Source organism: Podarcis gaigeae (genome assembly GCF_964106915.1).
Source record: "Podarcis gaigeae genome assembly, chromosome: 8".
Lineage (NCBI taxonomy): Eukaryota > Metazoa > Chordata > Lepidosauria > Squamata > Lacertidae > Podarcis > Podarcis gaigeae.
In genome coordinates, this window is record NC_139684.1 from 40,087,123 (window position 1) to 40,102,162 (window position 15,040).

Sequence of the window (15,040 nt, forward strand, 5' to 3'; positions counted from 1 at the left end):
ATGCTTGAAATGTGCTCTAAATGTATGGTGTGTGTACACAGCCAAGGAAAGGCTCACCTTGGTTGTTTGTACGTATTGCTGGATTCTCTACAGGGACTGGCCACAGTCGGAAATGTCCTTCTTCATCCTCAAACTGTAAGAACATCTCATAAAAGACAGGTTCAGGGACACCTTGCAGTAGGGCCGAGACGTCGAGGGTGCACTATAAAATGGAAAATTATTAGATACTACCACATATCTCTTCGCTGTGCCAAAAAAAAGAGTCTGCAGGGGAGAGGGTGAATCCATTTACTCTTCTGAGTCGTCCTTATTTACTCAGTTAAAAAAAGAACAACATAGATTAGAACACAAGCCACCCCATGCAAAAATGAATTAAGCCTGCAGTTCTATACACAGCAGTCATATTCACTGAGAAGAGTGTGATTTAGCTTTAAGGAGAGGGGATGCCACAACAGTCAGGGTTCTCTGCCATAACATATACATAAGTGAGATGAGTGTTGTAAAAACACTTTGCACAGACTCTGATTCAAATGAATTATTACAGCAATGGCTCAAGGCTGCAACAGATGCCAGTTTTATCACCCACTCATTTCCTTATGTTAAGATGCCGTTTTTCTTCCATATTGCAGAGGAGTGTTAAACCTATCATTGCCAAGGGTAGGGAATCCCAGGCCCTGGGGCCAGGCATCTCTCTCCAGTCCTCAGAACTTTCCCTGGGCCACACACCCTTCCCCCAGGCCCTGCTTCACACCCTCCTTTAGTGCTTTTGCCTGGCTAGAATGTGTCCTTGAATTCTGATCATGGCCCCTGTTTGTCAGGACGGAGGACAGAGAGGTGTGTGGCAGTAGAAACTAGCCTACTGTACAAAGGTAATATTCACATCTGTTGCCCTGCCCACTTTTGCCTCTGACTCCTCCCACCACTGGCATCTGGCCCTTGAAATGCTTTCCAGTAGTGGAATGAAGCCATTGGGCTGAAAAGATGTGTCCCCCCCACCCAATCTTTGCCATAAAGCAGAGCTTTCCAAACTGTGTGTTAGTGTGTCGGCTGCAGTGTGTTGCACAAACACTTCCCACACTCCTCCCAGGGCTGGAAAGGGATTAGTTTAATCTCCGGTTTGCTAGCAAAACTGAATTACTATGTCGCGAAATGATGCATGTCTAAAAAGTGTGTTGAGTGCTCAAGGCAGTCGCCTCACCTTGCCTCATGGGTGGGCCGGTCCTGGTGGGGGCCACACCCACTACTGGCATTCAGCCCCCAGAGAGGTTCCAATGAGGCAATGCAAACCTCAGGCTGAAAAAGGTTAGCCACCCCCCTGGGATCTTAGAAGGGGAAAGCTGTCTTGCACTAAAGCCAACACTTACAGACTGGCTGTATGATGTTCCAAACACAAAAGCAGCATCCATGACACTCTGTCTGTCTGGGCAGAGCTAAGAAGATGGAAAGAAAAGAAGAGGCAGAAATTGCACACAGCCTTGCACACATAGGTTTTCTTCCTGAATGCCCATGAAACGAACATGCAAATCCTTCTAATTACACGTTTAAACTAGTATGCTGCACTGAGATAAGCTGAGACCTATATTAAATTTTAAATTATGTTATCCAGTCCTTCCTTCAAGGAGGGCAGAGAATACACACAGTATCATTTTATTCTCAGAACCATCCTGTGCAAGGAGGTTACTGTAGTTGCTGAGGAGCTGCCCCAGGGAACTTGCTGGCCAAGATATGAAGGTGGCTGCTGGCGTAGACCTCTTTCAAACAGGGTTAGAGACATGGATGAAGTGGGGAAGGAGGATGGGGAGGAAGAGAGTAAGAGGTCTATCAGTGGCTGCTGGGCATGATGGTTAGATGGAATCTCCAGTTTCAGGGCAGTCTACTAATGAATAACAGTAGCTGAGGGATAAACAGTGGGGGTGACTATATAAAATTTTTTTCCAACCTCTTTTCTAAGCTGACATTCCACTGGAACTGCAGCAAAAACAGCAATGTTACCGAGAACAGAAAGAAACTGACTCACTTGCAACGTCGCTCCTCTCACGTCTTCCCAGCCTAAGAACTTTCCAAGCACATTGTACTTTATGACCTTAAAGTTAATCTGTAGAGATGAGGGGAAAGACAGTAACTGGAGGCCAATGTTCTCAGCCAGCTTCTGTACACCTTAAAAGGCCCTTCTGCAAAGACAGTCCTATAGTCTATCCAGCTCATTTTTTAAAAAAAGCTAATAATGACTGGCAGCAGGCTGGACAACAGTAATTAATATCTACAAAGAGAATAAGACCTCAAGCTTGCCTGAGGCAACACATGTCATCCTGGAACATTTGCGTCATAATCCTAGGTGCTTGGAAATGGGCTGACGTTGTTCAGAAGTCAATGACACTCTGCACATGCTTAGAGACACCCCATATTGCTTCTAGCTTACTATTGCTGAGTCCCAGAGTTAAGAACAGGTTGCAGAGCTGAGCTTTAGTAGCAATTAATCCCCCAACAGTTCTTCCATCCAGGCCCTTTAAACTAAGCAATGTTTTCTCTTGTCACCCTAGTTATCCCATGTGTTACTGTAATGTGTACACAACCTTCATTTATTTTCTCTTGCTTGCTTTCTCTGTCTCTGTCTCTCCCTGTCTCTCCCTGTCTCTCTCTCTCTCTCTCTCTCTCTCTCTCTCTCTCTCTCTCTCTCTCTCTCTCTCTCACACACACACACACACACACACACACACACACAGCAAATGCCAGTGTTTGTGCATGCTTGGACTTGCCTTCGAAGTCTTCCCAAAAATCATCCGAGGGGAAGTTCCTCCATGACTACTGTACCACAGCTTTGGAAGATCCTGGCTTCTGAGAAGAAAATGCAGTGAGGATTTATCTGAGAAGCAGCAATGCTCTCATACAAATAGAAACTTTTAAGGTCAGGCTAAATGTGATGCCAGTGCACACACTACAGTCGTACCTCGGCTCCCAAACGCCTTGGGAGTCGAATGTTTCGGCTCCTGAACGATCGAAAACCAGAATTGAGTGTTCCAGTTTTTGAATGTTCTTTTGGAAGCCAAATGTCTGACGGGGCTTCTGTGGCTTCCGACTGGCTGCAGGAAGCTCTAATCAGAAGCCGCACTTTGGAAGTCAAACGTTTCAGAAGTCAAACGGACTTTCGGAATGGATTCTGTTCGACTTCTGAGGTACAACTATATAGCCTTACAGCTGGTATATTTGCATTAGGAAAGAAGGTCCCACAAAATCACCAGCCATGGGGCTCCTCCAGACCAAGACTGCAGCACAGAAGGGGCGGGATTAAGGCCCCACGTGCCAACTCCCTATGTGGATCAGGCCCTCCAGACAGTGGCGTAGCGTGGGGGGTGCCAGGGGTGCCGGCCGCACCGGGCGCAACATCTGGGGGGGCGCGAGTCCAGAGGGAAGGGACAAGTTCCTTCCTCTGCCGGGCTCCCCGCCGCCGCCGCTGCGCTCCACTCACTGCTCGCAGGAGGAGGAGCCGCTGCAGCAGCGCCGACGCCGCCACCCACGCCTGGCCGGGCACGGGCAGCCTCCGCACCCCGACGCCGCCGCCATCCCCTCGGCCCAGCCACAGGCGGCGGCTGCTTCTGCCAACGGGGAGGGAGGAGAGCTCCGAGGGGCCTCGCCGTGCCCTGCGCTCCCCAAAACCCTCCGAGAGGAAGCCGGCGGGCGGGCGAGGGTTTGCCGGCGGAAGGGGGCGCCGCTGGCTCCGGCTCTCAGCCAGCGCAAGTCTCAGCCGCGGGGGGGGGGGGGGGGTCGGGCGAGGATGGAGCGCGGCTGGAAGCCCCGGACCCGGCCGGGGGGGGAGGAGAGGGCGGAGCGCGGGCTCCACCTACAGCCCAAGGAGAGGAGGGGGCGGGGAGGCGCCCGAGGGAAGTGGGCTTCGGCTGCCTAGGCTCGCGGGGGCTCCGCAAATAATAAATTTAATAAATTCCTGCTGAGCCTTAAGGGGGGGTCCTTGGCTCCTTCGCTCGCCCCCAGCCCCAGTGGCGTAGTGTGGGGGGGGTGCAGGAGGGCCGGCCGCAACATCTGGGGTGGGGCGCGCTCGCACTCGAGTGCTAAAATCCACGGGTCAGGGGGCGCAAATTACTTGTCTTGCCCCGGGTGCTGACAACCCACGCTACGCCACTGCCTCCAGATATGCAGTTTACTTTTTAAAAAGCCACACATTCTATTATGAGTGGGTTATAAATACCTCCTTGCACCAAGATTGATGGATACTTACTTGGTCTTCATATAGAGATCATAGGCCCGGTTTTGTAAAGAGAAGGCTTCCAAAATGACCATGTTTGTGAGAATTTGGCAGGCCGTCACATTGCAGGTGTTCTAGAGAAAAGTAAAACTGAAAAAAGGTGAAGACTTTCCGACGCAAGAGCTTGAAGGAGAGCAGGAGATAGATGAGCGCTTAGATCCAGAGAAAAGGCCTTTGCAAGGCCTCCCGGGTCTTTCTGTTTGGCATTAAACATTAATGCAGATGTCAGATGCAGGAGGAGGAATCTCACAGAATAGACACGACAGCTGGGACAGCAGCTTGCAGAAGATGACATGTGTGTCAGTCGTGGGGTCGCTGACAGAGAATGTAAATCAGGGGGTGGGGAACCTGAGACCCAAATACAGGACTGTTTATCCAGGCCTCAGGAGTCTTCGTAGGCCGCATTCCCGCCTTGCCTGCCTCCAGTCAGTAGAGGTCAGGGCTGAGACTAACAGATAACTGTTAAACTTCACCCACTTTCTCTCCTGCAAGAAGCAGCCATGAGGACTAGTTCCCAGGTGGCTTAGACTCCAAAGCCATCCCTGTTAATATGAAGAAACTGTAAGTAAAGAACGTTTCGCTCTTTACCAATGGGACCTCTGTGTGTTTTATTTGCTCTCTTGTGATGTGGGCATGTGATAAGAACAGGTGGTGATGTTACTGGGTAGTTCCAGCTTCCAAGCTTTTTAACTCTGCTATAAACCTACCAATTTATTTATTTATTATTTTTTAAAAAACCCAAATTTTGTACCCTCAATGAGTTTTTGTGGCCCTGCTGAAAGGTCCCCTTCAACTCAGGCAGAAAGTTCTAGGTACAGTCCTCAGCATTATCCGTTCAAAGGATCAGGTTGCAGATGAGGGAAAATATTCTGTCTGCCAGAAAACCCTTTTATTACATTTTATAACCCGCTTTTCCTACAAGGAGCTCAGGTGGCATACATTATTCTCCCCTCCTCTCCGTTCAGTCCTCACAACTCTGTAAAGCTAGGTTTAGGTGGCAAATTGGTGACTGGCCCTAGGTCACTCAGTGAGCTACTTAGCTGAGTGGGGATTTGAACCCTGATCTCCCAGACCCTAGTCTTGAAGGAAGGTGAGGACAGGTGACCTCACCTAGGCCCGAAGTCACCCCCCACCAAAGCAGGCTCAAAGCTTCTCAAAGCTTTTCAAAATCATTTTCTCAGCAGCTAAGCATCAGAAACATTCCGCTCTGCTGTAACAAAGGTAGAGAACAGTCCATTGTTTCTCAGGCCTTTCTCATGCCTTCTGGCCTTGCTAAAGAACCACATTGCAACTTGCTTTCTGTCCGGGAACCATGCCAGAACAAGAGATTGAAACATATCTGAACACTCTGAAACCCCTTTCCTGGGAAGGGTGCCAAGAGTCCACAATAGTCCCAAGAGAGCTTTCTGTTCATGCTCAGAGGAACTCATGGGGCAGGACTCTGGAAGGAGGAGGGAACTGGAAAGGGGTATATATGCTTGTGCACATGACTGTGAACTTTGTGCATGCTTTTTGTGACTTATCACACTTGCTCCTTCTACCAGTTCATGGATGGTAGAAATAAAAGCCTTTTCTCCAAAACTATTCCTTGAGTGTCTGTTGACTCCCACTTCCCTTTCCCAGGCGCAATATTTTCCCACCCGAGGGCAAAGCCTCATAAGGCTACATTTCTTGGTGCGATTGGCCGGGAAAAACAGATTCCCTTTCCTAGGCGCAATATTTTTCCCACCCAAGGGCAAAACCTCATAAGGCTACAGTCTGACTCTGTAACCACTACTCTATACTCACTAGAGAACTTCTAGGCTAAACAGACAGACAGCCTGACCTGCTTTATAACAGAATAATGCGATCTGACTAGTGAGTGCAGAGGCATTGTGAGAAGGCAACAGAGCTCTGATCCTGCCCAGAAGCTCATGGGATGGAGCAGGGGAGAGCATTCTTTGTTCTGGGGACATTCCCAGGATACCAACCAAAGCCACAAAATAGCATAAGTTGGCAATGCAAGGAGGAGGAAGTGGAGCAAAAAAACCCAACCCCACTTACGTTGCAACTCAGGAAACTGTCGTCAAGGAACGTGGATTCCCAGAGTGTGTTGGGTGGCAGGTTACTCTGAAGGAGAGGAAGGGGCAGAGAGGGGGAGAGGGAAAGTCAACATCGAAAGAGCCTGCCTGCATATGAGAAAAAAGGAATGGTGAAGGAATGTGTTCTTACACAGCCACGGCAGTCGAGAGGTGATGGCTGCTTATTTGTCTCATTCAGTCCAGCTACACAAACGCACTCCAAGCCTAGAAAGAGGAGGCACACTCAAAAACCTTACATTGATTCCTTGAAGGGTCCTTCCTTAAGATCCTGATACATCAATTGCTTGCAGTTCAAAACTATATTTTTTTATATAAAAAAATCTCCCTCTTACTTGGCTTCTTAGTTATGGGGATTATTCTTTCCACTGCCACCCTGCTCCCTGCAACTTAAAGGTAAAGGTAAAGGTACCCCTGCCCGTACGGGCCAGTCTTGACAGACTCTGGGGTTGTGCGCCCATCTCACTTAAGAGGCCAGGGGCCAGCGCTGTCCGGAGACACTTCCGGGTCACGTGGCCAGCGTGACATCGCTGCTCTGGCGAGCCAGAGCCGCACACGGAAACGCCGTTTACCTTCCCGCTGGTAAGCGGTCCCTATTTATCTACTTGCACCCGGAGGTGCTTTCGAACTGCTAGGTTGGCAGGCGCTGGGACCGAGCAGCGGGAGCGCACCCCGCCGCAGGGATTCGAACCGCCGACCTTTTGATCGGCAAGTCCTAGGCGCTGAGGCTTTAACCCACAGCGCCACCTGCGTCCCCCCTGCAACTTACCGGTATATTATTGCATCCATTTCACACTCACCGTCAGGGCTCTGCATCTGTTTCTGAGCGCAGGAGCCACACTGGCCTGTCTCAATATTGAAGAATTCTTCGGTCCCACATTTCCTTGGTGGGCCTGACAAAACAGGAACACCCCCGATAATTTGAGGCACGGAGCCATGAGGGAGGTAAAGCAAGCAGAGACAGAGGAGGAGGCAGGCCAAGTGAAGTGGCATTCTCAACTCAGGCTCCTTCATCAAGTTAGGTGTTAGTTTCTCTCCCATATTTATTCCCTCTGGAGAAAGGAGTTGTGGACTGGATACGCCTGGCTGGCCGGAGAGTGTATACACACAAGGGCATCCATGGTAACCAAAGCCAGGTGTGGCTTCTTACATACAAAAGGGAAGCGGCTGGGATTCCTGGGGTTGAATGTAAGAAGGGCCTCCTGGACCGGGCCTATGGCCCGTCTAGTCCAGCATCCTGTTCTCACAGCAGCCAACCAGATGCCCGTGGGAAAACCACAGGCAGGACCCAACCACAAGAACACACTCCTTTCCCGTGGCTTCTGGCAACTGTTATTCAAAATCGTTACTACCTTCAATCACAAAGAAAGAACAAAGCCTTCATGGCTAGTAGCCTTCAATAGCCCTCTCCTTAATGAATTTGTCCAATCCTCTTTTAAAGCCATGTAGGTTGGTGGACATCACTGCCTCCTGTGGGAGTGAGTTCCATAGATTAACTATGTGCTGTGTGAAGTACTTTTTGTCTGTACTGTACAACCAAACAGCAGAAAGAAGATACCTTTGGATACCTTCAAGGTCACTTCCAAACAACCTGTTTACTGAACATTCATCTTGAATGTTAGATAATGTCACCTATTAATTGAGTATTCCTTCTGGCTTATTTGCAGGTAGTTTAGAGGATATTGCAACAAAGGGCAAGTCCATATTTTCAGTGCAATTCTGCATCACTTTCCTTATCGCAAAAAAAAAAAAAAATTCCAGAGCAGGGGGGAAATAGGCTTTTGCACAAGAGTGCCAAATCATTGTTAACTACACAACATTAATTTGCCGGTATGTGATTGTTTCCAGACAATATTTTGGGGTTGGATCCAATGTCTTTAAGGCTATCTTAGGGTGCTTCCAGACAGCTATTTATTGTGTGTTGGGTGCTTCTCATGTAGTTGTTGTAGCTTAGCAATCCCTGCAATCTAAAATGCCATACTACAAAAATGCCACTGCAAAATAGCATGAAAATGCCAGCCCATTCTCCCTCCTTCCCCCCAAATTTAATCTGGATTTACTCTTTCCCTAGAAAATCAAGTAAGTAAAAACAAACTAACAAACCACGTATTTCCATTTACTTACCTGCAATCTCTGTGATCTATTTGCACATTAAGTCTCCATCTGGAAACACTCTGGGTGGGGAAAATAGCACTAAACAAAGAGGTGTACAATGCCTAAATTACATTTCCCATTTCAAACATTGCCAATGTTGTGTTTTTTTTAAATGACTATAATTTTTATTTTACTGTCTCTGTTAGCAGTTGTTCCAACTTGACAGAATGCTGGGAAAGGTCTGACAGAGCAATCCTGGTAACTCCATTGCATCTGTTGAATCAGTGGCGATTTGGCACCTCTTCTCCTAGATCCTTTCTTGTTCAGTGGCCACTCCACCTGGTTATTATGTCAATTAGGTCATGGTAGGGCAGAAATTAGATCAGGATATACTGGTAGATCTCTGGGTGATTCGCAGATCAGTCATGTTGGTTGATGCTGATGGGAGTTAGAGAGTCCAAACATAATTGGTGTGTGTGTGTGTGTGTGCGCGCGCGCGCCATTTTGGTTAGTGTGATATAAGCACTCAGCTAGATGCAGCTCCTGTAGAAGGTACTAATGCCACCCCCAATTAGGTCATAATAAAATACACACCCCTTTTCTACAAAAGAGGAGATTCTTAAGAGAGTGAAAAGAAATCCAATTGTTCATATTTTAATGTGAACTTACCTGCCTCACATTTCCCAAACCAAAATGCACACCAAAACACAACTGTCCTTTGAAACACACATCTTTGAATTTTTTGATGCAGTTCTCCCACAAAAAAAGAAAAAGTATGTACGGTATATTATGGGGAAATGTATATACTAGCAGAGATAGCGTACAAAGCAGCATTACACAAGAGGGAATTGCTTGGGAAAATGTACAGATTAGGTAAAACCGTGTAAAGAAATGTGTGTATTGGGAGAAACAGACATGAAAATGCATGCAAATTTTTGTGTGATTTTTTTAAAAAAATTGCAAACTGAGGACAGAAATGGTGTAAATTGAATTTAAGACTGAAGAAATGAAAGACAGAGAGAAGTGAAATTGACCTATTCCTCCTTCCCCAGCAAGCCGAAATAGATTTGGAATAAAATGCATGTGCTGGTTATGAAAAAGACAGAATTCAGTGTAGGGGTTTTAAAAAAAACAAACAAGTTTTATTTCACTTCCCCAATCCATTCATAACCAGGACTTGAAATGCTTTCAATACATGAGTTTAAAAACAACAGTATTCCACAAAGGATACTAAATTGCACAATCGCAGTACAACATGTCAGTCAGTACAACAGTTGCACTCAACGCATCAGAACATGGCAGCACTTTGTATACAAAACAAGAGAACTTGGGTGAATATATCTCATCATATATATATGTATCTATATATATGTCAAACAAGTCAAATACAGAATTTTGAACTCCCAATGAATCTCACAATTAGATATATGGAAATGAGACACTGAAATGGTCTGTTTACATCGATATTATATGAGGCTTCTAGAGATTGCTTAACAAAAAGAGCCTACACAGCTAGATATTTCTAGCGTTGGATGAGAATCAGAGCTGTACTCAGGGTGGGAGCGGACAAGGCAAGAGACATACAAAGAGAGGAAAGGCACCCCCCTTGGAGTTACACATTATTAACGAAACTTCAGCAGCGGGAAAAGGACAACAGGTCTGTTGTTGCTGAGATGTCCCTCTTTCAATGCCAGACAATAAAATCACTTCTCATTGGAAGTACAATGAAAAAACCCTCAAGCCCTATCCCTTCACTTCCATAACAGCAAAAGCTGTTTTGACTCAGCTATCATCTCTAATCTGGCGGTCCATGCAGGAAATGCCCCAGCTTCATATACACAGCGTTCACACCAGTTACCCACCTTGTAACAAAGGTTGTGGTTCCAGTTTCCATTTAGCTCAGTGCTTCTCTTCCCTACATCCACAGGGTCCAAATTCAACAGCATAATGCGGGTGGGTGGGGTTGGGGTCTAAGATTCACAGTAGCACTTTTGTACAAGAGCCCTGAAGGATTGAAGTATAAATGCCACATGACGATATGCATAGAAAAAGATTAACATGGTTCTGCAGTCTTCACTAGGTGGGCAGATGAATAGTGTTTCCCTCAATGTGGCCTTAACGTCCGTTTAGGAGTCAAGAAGAAACCCAGGCAAAAGCCACCGTAAAATACAGGCCAATTGTCCAAGAGAGTCGATTCTCACTTGTCCTATCTGCAAAGGGAGAAAATTACACTACTGCTGGGTTTTGCTCATTGGGAAGCAACCAAGGTGAAGCAACAGGCAGCCACACCTGGAATGTTATTGCTCAACATGCTTCTTGAATGCTTTCAACTGTATCCACCAATCAGAAGCCAGCTTGTGGTGGAAGATCCACACCAACTTTTCACCATAGGCAAAACAGAGGAAAACTTCAACAAGCAAAAGGAGGAGGAGGAGGAAACAGCCTCTCCGCAGGCATTGTGGACATTCAAGTCAGCAGAGGCCCTTCCAGATGTGGGAATCTTTACTCACTGGATCAATACATTCAAAAACGAAGATGTGGCAGAATGAGTATACAGCAGACGTAGCCACTAAGGAGCCCTGCAGGTGTTGGGCTGCAACTCCCATAATTCTGCACCACTTGCCATGGTGACAGCTGACATGGATGAGAGCTGGAGTCCAACATTTGCAAAGCATCATGTTGGCTACCTGTTATCAAGGTGCATTTTTAGCTTTGAAGCCTACATTTAAAAAAAAAACAAAAACACCAAAGTTACTTAGGATGATATGGCAAAAGGACCGAATGCAGTTGGAATGTGATAATGTGGTATTTGCTAAATTAAGGTCATGTATCACTTACTGGATGCCTTCAAATACCATTGCATTAGAGAAGGCCCATCTGAGATATAGCAAGTGCAGGGTCAAAGCATAGTCCATCCCATTAGGCACTGGCATCAAAAGCCTTGTTTGGAACCCAAAAATGTTGGTTGCATCATGGGCCAGATGGCAGCAGGTGGACCACAGAAAATGTTGTACTCTCTGCCAAACGCCGCTTTCTTCTTTTCAATGCTGCGAGTTAGAAAACACCACAATCCAAAAGGAAGAAAAGAGTATATTTTCCTTTCTTGGGTGTCAAATCTTTTAAATCTCATGTTTGGTGGGAAAGATTACACTGCAGACATAATAAACTGCAGTGTTAAGAAAGGTACACACGGAGTGGTTATACAGCTATATTTCATATGCCATCCTAGAAGTTCTGTATCTGCCCTTTAAGGTTCCATCAAGGGTAGCCAGCATGGAACTACAACTCCCATCAGCCCCTGGCAACATGGCCAATGGCAGAAGATGATGAGTATTTAAGTCCAAAACATCAGGGTATGTCGTGCTGGCTAACCTTGGCTTTGGGGGTGACATTGAAAAAGAACTACAGGCAGTTACTTTCACATGGCACAGAGTTGGCACACTCTGGTGGTTAGCAAGTGATAGTTCCTAGGCCAAACTGAGCCTCTTTCAGGGGGTACCACCTCCCCTCCCCAAATGTCAACTCTGCCCTGCCTCAGAAATTCCCAGAATGGCTTGAAATGATGGGGTGGCCTCCAAGGGAGATCAAGTAACCCACCCAATAAGCTTTGAGTGGGGATTTGAACTCAGATGTCCCTGGTCTAAGGCCAAGCCAGCCTTCCCCCAACATAAAGCCCTCCGGATATTGCTGGACTACAACACCCAACATCTCTGAATGTTGGCAATACTGGCTGGGGCTGGTGGGAGTTGTAGTCCAACAAAAGGCTGACAGGGATAGACTTGAGAGTCTCAGAACCTGAGAGATGCCAAGGCTTAGATAAAATATTTGCACCTGACTCTGGAACACATTAAGGGTCTGAGGACACCTAGTCACTTTAAAGCTCACTCAACCCAAAAGGGCTGCATGTTATGCAAAAATATGACCAGCTAAGATGTGAGAATTAAATAAACATTGCTTTGCAACAGGAAAAAAGGTGGCTCCCTGAGAGGCAGCATTAATCTTATTCTCTTGCAGAATGGCTTTTCTAGGGAGAAGTTCCTGACAAGTTCTCGTAAAGGTCCTGAGATGGGGACGAAGGGATTTTCCCTTCTTTGTCAAATCTAGAACGGCTGGTGCTTATCCTGGAAAGGTGCTCATGTGCCTTCAACAACAGCACAATGGGGAGAAATTTTGAGAAGCTGCTTCTCTCATAACTTCAAGGTGTGACAAGCAGTTTTGCTTCAGAACCTGCTGCAGCAGGGGGTGGTTAGCCACTGGAAATGCGGTGGGGCAAGATCCCTGTATCGGTTTTCATTTATTCTTTGCAGAAACTCACTCTGGCTAATCAAAGCTCATTGATTCAATCACATCTACTAACCAGAATCAAGCAAATGGCAAAGAATGAAACAAAACAAAACACTAAAAAGAAAGAAATCTATCCCCAAACCTGCTCCCTGGCACCCTCTCCTGGACTCAAAGGAAACTGCAGGGAAAACCAAATCTGCAGAAGTTAAGTGACTTTTAGCTGCTGGAAAACACCGAAGCAATGTACTGCGATTTTCAACAAGGCAACCGAGGATGCATTGACACCAGAAACGTAAACCAATACAGAACTGTAGTCCTGTAAAAGGTGGTAGAGGTCTCGTAACAGAAAAGACTAAACTCTCTCAATAGACCTACAATTTCCAAACTTCTTCAGTGTAAGCCAAAAGAGCAGAAATGGTTTACAAGTGAGTGATGTGGATGCACCCCAATAGCCATATAGAAACAACAGGTTTACCAAGGAATAATAAGCTACTGTTAGCTCAGGATTCTTAGACTTCAGTGCACCAGTGCCCAAAGCTGGCTCTTTGAAAATAGTGGAAGAGTGCATCTGATGGCATGTTCACACAACCTAGCCACATCTGGGCTCATTCAACACCACAAACTGGTGTCAAAGTAGCCTTGTGAACATTGGTCAAGTACTGAAAATGCAACTCACTGAATCCTCTGAACAATCGTTGCAACCCAGATACTTTGGTGAGATACAGAATCACAACCCCTAAGACCACATCACTGGCAAGAATCACACAAAGACATTGACTCATGGTTGGTGTTGTTTTTAAAAATGGTGAACAGGTTGTTGGAGTTCCACAAACGCTGCAACAGCTGGCTCTGAGCAATCTTCTCAAAATCAGAAGCTGAAGAGGCTTGCTACCCTGAAGATTTACCACCTCTGCTGATAATCTTTTATTTAACAAAAACTTTTATTTAACAAAAACTTGAGCAGCCGGAGAGAGCCTGCATTGGCCTGCTTCGCTTTGATCACACCTAGACTCCAAAAGGCACACGCTCAAAGCTCAGCCAGATATGCTGCTGCGTACGCCAGGATGTTCCCTCCCCTTGACCATTCAGGAAAGCAGATCTATCAGACCATTTGAAGTAGCGGGCTTTCAAATTGCTTTCCCTTGCCGGTCAAGCCTCGTGTATTATGTTAATCAGGGTCCAGTCCTTTCCTTTGGCCTCAGAACGCAACATTCAATCGCTTTCAGATGGAGCAGCTACCAGGGAAACAGAAAACACCTAGCAAAACGTTACTTGCTGGATCAGAGCAACCTGCATCAAAAGATACTGCAGGAAAGAACTTGTAAAAACTGTAAAGGTGGTGGGGATCTAGGCCTTCTGCTCCAGCCTAACACAGAATCACTGACCCAACCACCCATTTCCTGCCCATCTTCTTAAATACAACCCCCATCAGGAAGATTTGCATCTGGCCTCCTGGCCTACAGAACTCCTGGTATTCACTTTAGGGGTCTTTTAGAGTAATAATTGGAACTAGGGTGTCTATCATCCCTCCCACCCACCCCTTTCTGCATCCCTTGCACACGCACACACCTATCTTTTATGCTCTGTAAACTTTCGATGCTAAAAGAAAAAAATCATCAGCAGAAAGCAGAGAGGGGAGAGGCTATCCCCAAAGCTCAGCCTTCCTCCTTTATGAGCATGCTAGACTCTCCCGTGCTGACTTGCACTCTGCCTCATACCCAGAAGATTCCCCCAAGAGGTCTCCATTCAGTCACAGTCCGGGTGAAAAAGGCATATGGGGAGGTGGCAGCAGAAGAGGGCGGGCAGCTTTGATTGCCGAGCTCCTACGTCTATAACGGGCTGCGCGATGCAGCTCTACGTGGTTAGAAGACGATCATGCAGGTTTAATGCTGTGTCAGTTGGGTATAGTTTTTGCTTTTAGAAAAGCCCATCTTTTATGTTGCAGGTAGTCTCAGAGACAGGCTTTTTTCCACTCTTGCATCCCCACTGGCTTCTTCTCTATTAGTTCCTGAATGCAGGAGGCAGGTTGCGGTGCTATTCTGCAGCCATTTGTTCGATGTGATCGCTAAGCAGCTTGTACTGCTCTGTAAGCAAGAGAAACAAATTATGCAATATACACACGCAGATACACACACGTACATGTATGCAAAATTAGCTCGGCATATAATCAAAATACAAAAGACAAACAACTATATGCAAACATCTTTTTCCAGAGCATCCCCAAGAAGGATACACTCTTCATTTTCCTTGTGGGTTTAAGACCCATGTGCAACTGAAGCAAATAACAACGAGGGTGTGATTCAGGTGGCATTCACAACGCAGCTTA

General features: G+C 46.5%; 2 protein-coding genes across 11 annotated transcripts in view; both read right to left on the minus strand.

The window, feature by feature from the left end:
* Positions 1–7,565, minus strand: part of LOC310850970 (meckelin-like) — a 29,622-nt gene extending 22,057 nt beyond the window's left edge. The window contains exons 1-8 of one of the 3 annotated variants that reach the window (XM_083752961.1): positions 7,137–7,565; positions 6,470–6,543; positions 6,302–6,367; positions 4,232–4,332; positions 2,757–2,835; positions 2,018–2,095; positions 1,365–1,430; positions 58–202 (exon numbers count right to left, since the gene is read on the minus strand). In XM_083752961.1, coding sequence (XP_083609087.1) covers positions 58–202; positions 1,365–1,430; positions 2,018–2,095; positions 2,757–2,835; positions 4,232–4,332; positions 6,302–6,367; positions 6,470–6,543; positions 7,137–7,377 — 850 coding nt within the window. In that variant the 5' untranslated portion in view covers positions 7,378–7,565. Of the gene's footprint in view, positions 1–57; positions 203–1,364; positions 1,431–2,017; positions 2,096–2,756; positions 2,836–4,231; positions 5,333–6,013; positions 6,368–6,469; positions 6,544–7,136 lie in introns of all 3 variants that reach the window. The other 2 variants (XM_083752963.1, XM_083752962.1) reach the window with 2 other exon arrangements.
* Positions 7,566–11,163: 3,598 nt separating this feature from the next.
* KIAA0513 overlaps positions 11,164–15,040 on the minus strand; it is a 52,148-nt gene continuing 48,271 nt past the window's right edge. For 6 of the 8 annotated variants that reach the window (XM_083752998.1, XM_083752999.1, XM_083753003.1 and 3 more), the window contains exon 13: positions 13,683–14,798. In XM_083752998.1, the coding sequence (XP_083609124.1) occupies positions 14,749–14,798 (50 nt within the window). In that variant the 3' untranslated portion in view covers positions 13,683–14,748. Of the gene's footprint in view, positions 14,799–15,040 lie in introns of all 8 variants that reach the window. The other 2 variants (XM_083753004.1, XM_083753005.1) reach the window with 1 other exon arrangement.